Below are 13804 nucleotides of genomic sequence, written 5' to 3'. Positions count from 1 at the left end.
CGCAGCATGCAAACAGGTCAGAATGACCCCCATTGACTGTTAGGGGAGCCCTTTGGCTATGTAGACTGGGCACGCCAGCAGCAACACAGGTGCTATGCTTTTGTATGTACATGAATACAGCTGACTGCATATAAAGTACATGCTCCGAAAATGGCGCTGAAACACCTGCATTTTTGCTGCCAATCTTTGTCAGCTCAGTCAAGTGGTCCTTTCCTGTCAATCACTCTGCAATAAAAATCTCAGTGCAAACCTGATCGCAACAGCATCTTGGCATGAGAGCATTGCTATAACAGCAAATGTATAGTCTGCCAAACTCTGTCAAATGAATAAACATCGGCATTATGTACAAACATGAATTAGGCCCTAAATGATCAATATAACTACCTTTACTACTACTCATTTTCATATTTGCAGAGGGCTCAGACATGCTTGGATCCTTAAAATTTGGCCACACACTCATCGGTATATGTACAGTCCATCTCTGAGTGATATAGATAGTCACAGTACAGCTAAGTTACTATAGTAGCCAGAGGTGTGGCTAGGTGCCATGGTGCCCATAGCAAGGGTATGTTTTGGCGCCCCCTCCCCTGTACTGAATTGATGGCCTGCCAACATGTGGTGGCATGTTACATTTGAAAAGAAAAAATATATAAAACAAAAATCCTAAATTAATGAAAGGACCAGTTCTAGACCTTGTGGAACTTAGAGCAAAAATGTCCTTTGGGTGCTCCCCATGCTTAAATCAGTGACCGTGCATGTGTGGCTTAATGGGGAAGGGGCGAGGCCACAGAATAGTACCAGTTCACATTACACAGCACAGTAGTGTCTGTTATTCACACTACACCACACAGTAGTACCCCTTATTTACATTACGCCACACAGTAGAAAAGCTTATACATGTGCTTATACATGGGGCAGAGAGAGGTGCCGCAGCAGTCGGGGCAGAGAGAGGTGCCGCAGCAGCCTGAGCAGAGACATGTGCTGCAACTACCGGGAAAGAGAGAGATGGTGCAGAAGCTGGGGCAGAAATAGATTATTCAGCAACAGGGGCAGAGAGTGGTGCTGCAGCAGCTGGGCTAGACACAGAGAGATGCTGCAGCAACAGGGGCAGAGAGTGGTACTTCAGGATATAAGTAACCCTGCTGCACAGCTACAAGTAGACAGTGAGATATATAAAGAGGACGGGCAGAGCTCCGGCATGTGGCAGCTGTCAGTGTCTCCTGCTGTGTCGCCTCTGGCCTGCCCCATTCTCTAGCTCCTGTATTCTCTGAGTCCAAGTCAGTGTGCACCTCCTCTGCTTCTGCTCTGTGGCTGCCTATACATTGGCCCAAAGTGCAGCGTGACGAGGGAGGGTGGCAACACACCTTTTAACTTTTTTGGCACCCCTAATAGCAGCAATTTATACAAGATTGTATATTTAAAAATTTTTTTTCTTTTTTTACTTTTCAGAGATTCTCAAATCTCTTTTAAATGTAGACCAGCAAAAACATTGGGGATGATTCTGAAAAGAATGCAAGTGACAAAAACAACCCTGACTTATGGGAGTGCCATGAGAATGCCATAGGAGTACAGTGATTGTATTTCAAAAGTTCTTGTAATTCTAAGTTGTGCATACAGGAAAGGGACCACTGAATGGGACAAGTCGCTTGCACCAAGCATAGGGCTGGCAGAATTGCAGATAATATTATTGAAACCAAAGGCAGCATGGGTTTCCACTTGCAGATAGGGCATGAACAGATTCTCACAGTATCAGTAAGTAGTAAATCAGGCTTCCGCGGCTGCCCGCAAGTACAGCCTCTGTGCATGTAACTCACAATCAGCCCCACTGTACTCACATATTGATCTGTGCGTAACTGGAGGACAGCATTAAAGGACACACAATATTAAAAATGTGCATACAAGAAATTTACTTTAGGGTAAATTGGGCATGAAACTCTACGTACAGTATGTGCCCAAGACCACCTCCTATCCGGATTGTGTGAAGAAAACAAGAACATATACAGTCCATGTTTGAAGCTGACAATGGCACTAATTATGCCCTATGCAATGCAACTGGCTCGAGGGGTAATTATTTACCATCACAATTTAGACAATTTGGGCATGTACCAGTCACAATTACCACTACCTATACATATTTCCATCTGCTAAGATAGATATATAGCATTTATTAGAAAAGAGAAAAAAAAACAGCTCTATTGGTTCATACAGTTCAAAGATAATTATAATAGTAATATTATGAACAGATGTGTCCACATTAACAAATGTATTATAATTCTTTTTGTGGGCTTTATTTTCAGCAAAAGAATAGCAAGTTAAAAAGAAACCAAGATGTGCTTTCATTGATTATTTTAATTAGTTTATGTTTTGTGATATAATAATAAACTTGCATTTTCTTGTGCGTTCACTGACGCAAGTGTTTGAATAATAATATTATAATTATTTTTGACCATATGAACTTATTGAGTCATTTGGATTTTTCTTCATGTATTATTTCAATCTAACAATGAAAGCAGTCTTCTTTATAAGCTGCTGAGGTTCATATATATATATATATATATATATATTTTTTTTTATTTTTTTTAAATATTAATAATTTGTACCTGTTTAGCGCTACTAGTATTTTTTTTAAGTGTTACTTGTCTAATAGATGTCTTGGATTTTCTTAGATTAAACAATATCCCGTAAAGCCGGTAACAAAAGAATGTAGACTAAGTCACTTTACAAGTACAACTGACTTATGCATTTATATCAAACTGCTTTATTTACAACATATATGTAAACCATTTCTATGGAACACAATTCTTTCTAAAGTAATCTCACAGAGCTATTATCCTCAAATATAAATAGCCGTTTGGAACATTGTTCACTACAAATCACCTAACTTGGAAAAGTCTGTGATGCCAAAGGTGACATTGTTTAAGTAGACTATTTGTCACATTTTACAGTTTGTACTTACCTCACTTTGTTGAATGGATTTATTACAGTCACCATATACACATAACTGCCTCATTTAAATCCATATGCTACAGCAAGTAAAAGTAAAATATAACCACTTACATGAAAATCTTTTTCTTCCAAAATCTCTTTCCTCCATCTCACTAGAAAGGCAGCACAGACATATAAGTGGAAGTGGGAAAATCCTTCAGGTTCAGACTAAACAGAGATATAAGAGAAATGCAGACAACAGTTAGAGATACAGTACTAGACATTTTTTTTTAACCATTGCTGAGGAAAAAAAAGGAGGAAACATAAAGGTTCTATACCACAGACAGTTTTTTGTTTAACGCAAGCTTTGTATCTATTTAACCTGAATCTTAAGTACACCATAACATCAGGAACCCATTTCCCTGATACAATGGCACCACCAATGGATCAGTCGACTGGCAGCAACTGATGATTGGTGATTCCTAAGGAAATTGGGGGAGTTTGTCATGTTAAAAACCTCAGATTTGTCGATCCCAATCATTTTTAATTGGGATCAGGAAATCGAGACTTTTATACATGTTTAATATTTCTGATTATCTGACCAGGACATTAAGGAATCAGTAAATTCACTGCTGATGTATGGGGGACTTAAAGTTCTTTACTTCAGGAGACTCTCATACAACTCTGAGTCATCTGCAAAAAATTGAACTGTGGGAAAATTTTTACATGTTTCACACAGGAAAAACAAAACAGTCTCTCTCCTGGAAACATTAAGTTTCTGCTTGTTGCCAGGCGATTTTTAAATCCATCTCTCATTATGAGAGTCAAGCATGAGGCCCTTCATTGGTAATGTGCTGTGAATGTTCTAACGCCTCTATGTTTTTGCATAAAATAGTATGTCATATGTTCACATGAAACTTAGCAAACTGAAATTTACTAAAATATGATTCCTGTTCATTTTTCTTTTTTAGATTCAAATTCAGTGTGTGCCAGAAGGACATAATAACTTATTTATTTTAAATTCTGGTATGCTTTACAATTGGAAACAACAGTGATAAAACAAAACTGGGTAATAACAGTCATAGAAGCCAGAAGGCCCTGCTCACAAGATTACATCTATTGTGGATACTCAGGATTGTTAGTAACCCAAAAACAAAAGTAGCTGGTCAAAACCATGTGCACTGCAGGGGGTGGCAGATGTAACATGTGCAGAAAGAGTTAGAGTTGGGTGGGGTGTGTTCAAACTGAAATCTAAGTTGCAGTGTATAAATAAAGCAGCCAGTATTTTCCATGCACATAAACAATATAACCCACCCAAATCTAACTCTCTCTGCACATATTACATCTGCCCACCTGCAGTGGTTTTGCCCAGTTGTGTGTTTTTTTGGTTTACTAACAAACTTGTATAGGAAAAGAGGCATTGATACACAAGTATACAGTAGGTGATATCTATTGCATAATGGTCCACCAGATTGCAAAGGTCCTTGGTGGGCTGTATAATATGATCACACAGCAATGATGTCCTGTGATCAGGAGGATAGGAAAGTGAAGAAAGAGAAAATATTTAAGTATATTATGTGTGGACTGTACAGTGGGGATGTAATTGAATAGGAAAGCTTATGAAGGTTACGTGCATGGTTCCAGAATTTGATAAGCTTGCTTGAAGAGGTGAGTTTTCAGGAAATGCTTGAAGGTTTGGAGACTAGAGGAAAGTCTTATTGTGCATGGCAGGGCATTACACAGAGTAGGTGCAACCCGAAGAAAGTCTGGCAATCATAAATGGGAGCAAATAATGAGTGTGGATGACAGTGTATTCAATATTTCATATTGAATATAGTAGAATACAGGTAACCAATGGAGGGACTGACAGAGTGGATCTGTAGGCGATGAATATCTAGCGAGGAATAATAGCCTCATAGCAGCATTTAGAATGGATTGTAGTGGTGAGAGTCTCTTTTTGTTAAGACCAGTAAGAAGACTATTGCAATAATCAATGCAGGAGATAACTTATGTTAAACCTCACAATGGGATTCACACCACTCTGCTAAAGCTATTTTCCAACATTTGCACAAATTATATTCCAACATCCATATCAACATTTTTTTTGTATGCTGTACCCACAGAAAATAAACACCATTAGTTTATTTGCTCATTCAAACACACCAAATAAAATGTAACTTAAATGGCTGAAAAAGTTTTTGCCATTAAAATTTTAGGAAAGTATACCAAAAGCAAACATTATGTCATTTTAGAAATACCACAAATAAATACTTTGTGGCTCTTGCTTTGGCATTAATTCCATTTGCACATTTCTATATATAGGGGGTCATTCCGAGTTGATCGCACCAAGCAACTTTTTGCTGCTGATATGATCAACTAATCTCCGCCTATGGTGGAGTGTATTTTAGCTTAGCAGGGCTGCGTTCGCTTGTGCAGCCCTGCTTAGCTAAAAAAGTTTTGTGCAAGTAAAGAGTAACTGGAGCTACTTACCCTGCGCGACGGATCCAGCGACGAAGGTTCCGGCTTTGACGTCAGACATCCGCCCTCCATTTGCCTGGACACGCCTGCATTCGGCCAACCACTCCCCAAAAATGGCATCCAACGGTAAGTATCCACCCCGGAACGCCTCTCTGCTGTCAATCTTCTTGTGTTTGCCGCTGTGACCACTTTCTTCATAGTCAATGTTGTTGCCTGGCAACGGCCGTCGACGGATAACGACGCGTGTGCGCATAACGGCCCCCGTGCATGTGCAGTAGTGACCCGATCGCAGCTGTGCGAATGAAAGCACGCTGCGATCGGGTCGGAATGACCCCCATAGGCTTTCACACAAAAAAATACAAAACATGCAATTGAAAATAATATCTTTATTTATTTTCAAATTTTCACTATCTCAACAAACCATGTGTAGAAATAATGCAGCTTAACAAGGCCTACCATTTGTTAAACTAGAAAAAATGACTACATTACATTAAGGTACCCTTTATTATTTGACAATATGAAGGAGATCTTGGCTTTAGATCTAGTCTTATATGTGTGTAAATTTTGTTTTTCGGTGTGCTGTTGTCTAGGAATAAACAGACAATAGCTGCAAAGGGGTTCACAACATATCAATGAGGGATCTAATGTAAGTGCATCTTAATTATTGGAAGCCAGGTAAGGGTATGCCTTAGTCCTAGACTTTATGAGTTTTTGGCAGTGAAGGAGGTTACTGTCTGGTGATTACACTGATCACCAGACATCAACTTTTATGGGGCAAACAGTTTGAAAGAGGGTTTAGTTATTGTATTTATTTATTTTACAAAAGTGGTGTCACTTCCCAGTCCTCCAGACAGATGGGGAGGAAGTCATTTTTTCTTTAACTGCCCACATGTCACTGTGTTAAGGTACATTCATTCTCCACGATGCAAGGAGTTAAGGAAAAACAACAAATTTCTAGATATATTTAATGAATGATGAAAAGTTTCCATATTTTTCTAAGGATTACTGTAGACCCTGCCGGAGAAGAGTTTTACAGACAGCTATTTCACCATGCAAACATTAAGGAAGTCTATTTAACAAACACAGTACCACCACAGTGGTCCTATCCATATTTCCATCTCAGGTGGCAATAGAGGGGAATATTAATGCGTTAAGGAAAAAAAAAGTTTAATGCTTTAAATTCAACATTACAGCAATTTACCTCAATAATGAGGTGCAGGACAACACCCTCAAGTGTCTCAAGTGCTTCTCCGTACCTTGGTAAAGCTGCCTCAAGTGTCCCCAGCTTTAACAAGGAACTGAGAAGCAAAGTATGCACCAGCCAATGGGTGGAGTTGCAATGAGCAGGGATAGTCCTTGCAAAGTATGAGATACATACTTTTGCAAAACATAGGGAGGCTAATTTTGCAGATCAGTGTAAAAACCAAATTTCACTTTGTTGAGCAAGATTATTAAAATGCTGGAAAGAGAAGGACAGGTGTAGGCCTGATCTGATGCATTGGTGGCTGCTTTTCTGTATGGCCACAGCAGCCTGCATGTGACTGTATGTGGAAGCCTATCCCACCCACTCTTCTTACTACAACAGCCATTGTCATTAGTATTCATACTTACACCAGAACCATGCCGAGTGCAAAAGTTCCAATTAAAACAGGCATCCCATATACATCTGCATGCTAGGGCTGAGTAAGGAAGTCAGCCTACACACCCATGGCACTCCCACAAGACAGAAGAGTTCCAAGTGATCACATGGTCACTGCAGAGTTACATCCTAGAAACACCCATATGATGGAAACTGTGCTCTGTCAACAGATGGATTAGTATGTATGCACTAGCAAACTCCATCTGTGTGTGGATACCTAAATTGTTCATGCACAGAAACTGACATATCTCTTTGGCACATGTTCAGTTATGCTGAAATCCAAGAGATCCGTGCGCAATGTGACTTGTGTACGATTCAGAAACAGCCGGTGTGTTTAGTTTTACAATCATTTCCATTCAGTAGTAGGACTTTTGAGCTTGTGGAGATCAAGCATTACAATATATGACTTTTAATGAGACAACTCTTATGAAAATGTAAATTCAAGATTTAAAACACATACAGTAAATGGGCAAAACTAAGTACTATGTAAACAAATTAAAAAAGGCTTTATGAACTGTAGCAGGAAATTCTAAAGTGGTACAGTGTGCCTTTTTGTTACCTATCTGCTCAGCTGAGCACACTTCTAGACTGAAGATGCTTAAAGAGAGCAGAGAGTAAGTGTACTGTACCCCTCAATATGCGCAGTGCAGACTATATAAGTGCTCTGATACAAAACAAAAGCTTTTCTCAGCCAAACTCTGATCAGAAAAGAGTACATTATGCCGAGTCCTCAATATAAAAAATAATAATATAAAAAAAACAAAACATTTTTATCACATTACAGTTGTTCAAATGAAATTAAGCCGAACTTCACAGCATTTCTCTCACCATTTAAAGCATGTCTGGTTTCTAACCTGAAAATGGATTCTATTTATTAAGAAAAATGACTTTTGTATTAAGTTACCTCCTGTGTTGGGAAAGTAACGCTGCAGACAGATTGCGGTCAGGTACAATTTAACAAGCTTCAAAAAGCATCATGGGTAACATTCAAAGTAATATGAACACATTGGACCAAATTTTCATTATCTAACTGAAAAGCAACATATATTCAGTTGTGTTTTCCTCAGTACTTCAAATAAAAAAACCAAAAACTGTTTTGCCTTTTCGCTATGCAAACTTATACTGTATTTACGGAAGTACCTTTAATATTCACAGGTATTTATTTCTTCTAGTTTCTGTAAATGACAGTTTAAAACATTTTCAGAGATTGTGTTTGTGTACTTTAGTTTAACACTGAATGCTATTTTTCCACTTATCTTATGGTCCCTACTCACTTGCTGCATATCAAATTAAATATTCCCTTTTTTGAAGCTAGAGTCTGCTTCTCTTGTCTAATGAATGTAAGTAGATCTCTTACGGATTCAAGAAACACATGCTGCCAGAAATGTATCACAAATCATGACAACAACTGGAAAATGACTGCCTACAAATATGGGAAAACGTTCTTAAAAACAAGGTAATCATAAACTACATTACATATATCTGAGTCTTTGCAACAGGAAGTCACTTCAATACACAGACATAATGAATAAAAAATTGGTTTGGAACATATAAGCAGATTAAACTACAACATCAATAACTCAGAACAGTTTGCTTTGTATTTTAAAAATTACAGATATCTACAAATCATCCCAACCAGCCAGGAAGTTCACGGTTATGTCACATTCACTGCTGCTCTGAATATCAGAGCGACTGTGAATCTTTAAGGGAAGGTGGGGGGGGGGGGGGGTGCAGGCGATACTTTACCCCAGTACCCCCTCTATCAGGGAGACCCCCACCTAAGCACATTGACATAACTAGCTCTCCCTCTTGTACAGCAGCAGAACCAGGAAGCCAGCATCTGAGCAGGACAGTATGCAGTGCAGTCAGAGGCACAAGAGATTCAGGCTTGTGTGAGCTGCCAACGGAGCTGCCTAACCAGAGGAGAGAAAGAATGGGGGTGAGAGCTGTAAGACCCAGGGATCTCAGTTTCTCCTCCTCCCTGCCTGGGTATCTGAGTCCTGTGTAGCCTGTCATCCAATAAGAGCATTCGGGTCTAGAGAGACACACGCAGTTCTCCTGAGTCCTGTCCCAGTGTGTAAAATAGTACAGAGGCTGCTGCTATTCTTGCCTGTGACAAGATAAAGGATAGATTGTATTTTTCTCCGTGTGTTTTAAGGTTAAGTAGTCTTTGTTCCACTACAAGAAAGGTTTCTAAAAAAAGTTATCTCTTAATTGGGTGGAGCTATAAACAGTACCCAGACATTATAAAATTATTAATTTAAATCTAATATACACAATCAATACCTCCAAACATGACTCATTCCAGAAGGGACAACATGCTCTGTACTTGGACTTCCTTCCTAATTTATGATTGCAATTACCTGTGTTGAATACCTTTCTTATGTTGGGCATACACGGGCAGATAAAATGCCTATCAGACTCACAGGCATTTTAGCTAAAGCTGCCAATATCCGGGACATACACTGTGAGATCTCTCACAGTGTATGTCACATGATGTCGGTGATTCGCACTCAAGGGGGAGACATTTCCCCACTCCTTCACATGTGAAGGAACATGGGAATGTTCATCGGTCAGCTGTGGTAGAACATACACTGCTCGATGCGGCATCGGAGGGACATGCTAGTCTATCCGACATGTCTGACCGATCAATATTTTAAGATTGGTTAGACACATACACACTGCAATTATCTTTCCGATCTGCTGATATTGGGCTCAGCATAATCAATTAAATAGTCCAACATAGGTGATGTCACTTATATATTACGAGTGAAGTCCAAACAGAGAACATTTTGTTACTCCTGGATTGAGTCATGTTGGGAGTTATGACTAATCTGATATACACCCTCCTTTCCACAGGCCCCAAGTCTTAATCTGGCCCTGCTGTGAAGCAGTGCTGCAAAGCAATGATAAATACAAGATTGGATGTGTTAAGTAGGTATCCGATTGATAGAGCAATAGTAAAAAGATAAACAGTCAAAGGGTCAACCCCTACTGGTCAACAAGCAAAGGCTGACAGGTAGATAGTGCTTAAGGTTGACAGGTTCAAAACATCTACATGACAATGATCAACACAGTATCTTTTTTTCAACTTTATTATCATTTTCTATCCACGTGGACTACGACAGGGAACAGAAACCTGTGCCTAGTGCAGTGGTATGAGGCACCTTGCCCAAAGCCAGGTTTAGATATGGTGAAACATACAAAAGACACAATTTTAATGTTGACCTTTTGACAATGTCAACCTTTTCTACTGTCTACCTCTTTCATGTCGACCATTTTGGGGCTGACCTATTGACTATCTTTTTATTGTAGATCTATTGAACCATACCCATTTAAGGAGCAGCCTAGTGCTATTCAATTCTTATGACAACTCCTCAGTGACACACCATCCCCACATTGTGACTACACTTCTGCCACAATTAGCTTTCTTGCATTGTTGGGAAGTATGGTGGCATGATCCCTGTTCATTGTGTTAAAGTTGACACAATCTTGTACAGTATCTGCAAATGTCAGATTAGTAACCCATATCTACAGTGCTAAACTGTTCATGAGTAGAGAGTGCTCAGAGTAAAATGAAAATAAGAAAACATATTCAGAGAGGTTTATTTGTCAATATTTAATATAGCAAGACATTTTATCTAGCAGGTAAATATAATGTAAAATTAATATGATAATAAAAAAAGAAAACACAAAAACATTCCGTACTACAGTAAGTTAAAGCTTCACTACCACCGAGGGAAATATTTCTTTAAGGTGCCTCCTCATTCTAGCCGGAGCCCTAAGAACAACTGCTGCATGCAGCAGACCCACGGTCACATTAGGGAAATACTTTTGAAGGTGGAAGTCAACCTTTTAGTACTAACAGTGTAATACAGAGCCTACATAACAAAGCTCAACATTTTGAAATTACTTTCAAACCAACAGTTTGCATGAAGTACATTAGGCCATAGGCGTAACTAAGTGCTGGGATTGGCAGAGACAAATCCCGATGGACTGCCCACTAGGCTGGCTAAAAGGTGACACAACTCCTCTCTCTAAGGCCAGAGGAAAGCCTCTTGCTGGTTGATCAGATCACCAAAGAGATTCACAACCTGACAGCCTGGGCAAGTTACAGTTCTAGGCATGAGTGACAAAATAAATCATCTGACCATGCATGTGCTTTTAGATGAAAGTGTCTGATATCCTTGTGACTATATATTCAGCCCATAAAAAGCACCATGTTCTCAATGTTTATATATACACACGGTTACATGTCCATGTATACAGATGAGGTGGCACTCCATCGGTCTTATTGAAAAAGCTGGTGACTATTTCTCAATGGAGGGCACCCCGGTAGCTGTATCATTTAACTCTGAGTGCCATTCAACACTGATATAAATATATATATATATCAGAGTTAAATGATACAGCTATATATATATATAGAGAGAGAGAGAGAGAGAGAGAGAGAGAGAGACATTTCACCCGGCACTCAGAGTGGATACAAGAGTTATTTGCTGTGGTGCCCTCCGTAAGCAGACTGCTCTGCTCAATACAGTAATGAAAGTCCAGCGGCACTCAAGCAGACTATCACAAATGTAGACTGAAGAAAGAAGTTTCTTTAATACATCCTACGGCGTTTCGGGGTATACCCCCGACGTGAACGCTATGTCCCTGACGACTGGGGTATACCCTGAAACGCAGTAGGATGTATTAAAGAGACTTTTCTTCAGTCTACATTTGTGATAGTCTGCCTGAGTGCCGCTGGACTTTCGTTACTATATATATATATATATATATATATATATATATATATATATAGTGCAAAATTCCAAGCACTCCCTGTATTCACAATGGACCCGGGTGCCCTCCACAGCAAGTAATAGTACAGATAGGTAAAGCATGCAGCGGCACTCCTGATTAGGTTAAAACAATCATTCGTATTGGTGCAAAAGGTGGTCACATATGGCCAATGTTTCGGGGCCCGTAGCCCCTTTGTCAAGGCGTGTACATGCTGCAGGTGTACTTCAGGGTCCAGTGTTCAACCCGTACACCACCGGGTATTCCAGCTAGCATTGAATACATTTAGAGGACTGGGGGGATTTAAACAGGAATGGCGTAACAAAACATGAACATCTTGGAAGGAAGTTAATCATCTGATCCAAGATATGAACAGAGCAATAAATAATTTTTGTAAGTGGATAAGGGATGGAAATAATTTGCCCAATAGAGTTGATAATAATATTTTATAATAGAAACCACAAGGCACTTAACATTTGAAGGTTCTATTTGTGATTCAATGTGGATTAGCGGCGGGATGTAATGGAGTCAGAGATCACCACAGGTGTGGGATGCCAGCTGATCGCATACATTTTTTGAAAGGGGCAAACATTTACAATGCAAAATCATGCCTTGTAAGTGATTTCCCCTTTAAAAAATGTCTGGGAACGGACAGCATCCCACACCTCCAGCGATCTCAGACTCAAATATATTCCACCATTGATTTGAGAGGATACTGACAACCTAATTATTTGGGAGGGTGTTCATTTTTTTTAGCCCAAAAGGGAGCCGTAGGTTTTATTTTCAGAAAAGGTAGTGGGAAATAAATTTATTGAGAGGTTAGAGTAAAAAGAATATTGTTAATACACAGGCTGATCTTCTGTACCTCCTTAAATATCTGACTGGTTTGGTTACTCACTGCCAAGGGAACAAAGAGCAGACCTGTCTAGAACCATTGCAAATACTAAACATGGGTGAACCACTCCTTTAGCTGAGGAACGGGCTATAAGTAAGTGACATATTGTAGATATGCCTAAAACAAATGTATGAATATGAAATGTGGCATGTGTGGAACATAAAAGCCCAGGAATTCGGATTACATGCCTTATCTGCATATAAAGCTACTGTAGTACAAGAGAAGGAGTCATACTGTATTTTTATTTATGGTATGTACGAATATTATCCATGAACGGACAGCATGAATTGAGTCCGTCTTCAATGGGGTGGATTGAGATGGGAGAAGGATGTTTAACAGGTTAGACAACATTTTGACAACGACTTTAAGAGTCACGTAAAGCAGCTAGACAAGTCTGTTGTAAATGCAATGAATATTATTATTATTATTATTACTACATTTTATTTATAAGGTGCCACAAGTGTTTCACAGCACCATACAAAGAACAGTACAGGGAGACAAAACTTAGCATTACAGTAAATAAACAACAAAAATAGAGTACAGGTAACAAACAACCACAATTTTCAAAACATAATACAGCTAAGATGTAAGTAGCGAGGGAGTAATCATCGTACTACTTGGGGCTGGTGGCCATAGATAGAGATGAGCCTTTACCAGCAGGAGAAAAAGCTGGTTGCTGAGTAGAAGAGAGCTGTGAGTGAAATGTGACGAGAAGAGGGCTTTGACCACAAGAGGAAAGCGGGCCCTGCGCTGAAGGGCTAACAATGTAGTGGGAAGGGGCGAAAGACAGATGGCATGAGGTGCAAGCAAGCGGGAGGTAGGCTGATGGCAGTATGTAAGCAAAGCAGATATATTCAAGGCATGAGGCAGGGGGATGGAGGAGCAGCCTCAGGACTAGGTTATGCATCGGAAGGGTATGCTTTGATGAATAGGTGGGGTTTTAGTGCCCGTTTGAAGCTTTGCAAGGTCGGGGATAGTCTAATGGAGCAGGGGAGTGTGTTCCACTGAAGGGGTGCAGAACGGGCAAAATCTTGAACTCGAGTATGGGAAGCAGTGACAGGGCAGTGGAGAGGCAACGATCATTG

General features: G+C 39.7%; 1 protein-coding gene across 3 annotated transcripts in view; it reads right to left on the bottom strand.

Annotated features, from left to right (window-relative positions):
• TBC1D22A (TBC1 domain family member 22A) overlaps positions 1-13804 on the bottom strand; it is a 1169061-nt gene that overhangs the window by 208816 nt on the left and 946441 nt on the right. For 2 of the 3 annotated variants that reach the window (XM_063927118.1, XM_063927119.1), the window contains one exon: positions 3058-3153. The exons of the other annotated variant lie outside the window; for it this stretch is intronic. In XM_063927118.1, coding sequence (XP_063783188.1) covers positions 3058-3153 — 96 coding nt within the window. The remainder of the gene's footprint in view (positions 1-3057; positions 3154-13804) is intronic. 3 annotated transcript variants of the gene reach the window in all.

This window comes from Pseudophryne corroboree, chromosome 6 (genome assembly GCF_028390025.1).
Source record: "Pseudophryne corroboree isolate aPseCor3 chromosome 6, aPseCor3.hap2, whole genome shotgun sequence".
NCBI classification, from domain to species: domain Eukaryota; kingdom Metazoa; phylum Chordata; class Amphibia; order Anura; family Myobatrachidae; genus Pseudophryne; species Pseudophryne corroboree.
Note: the sequence above shows the minus strand (reverse complement) of the source record. Positions and strands in the feature narration are given on the sequence as shown.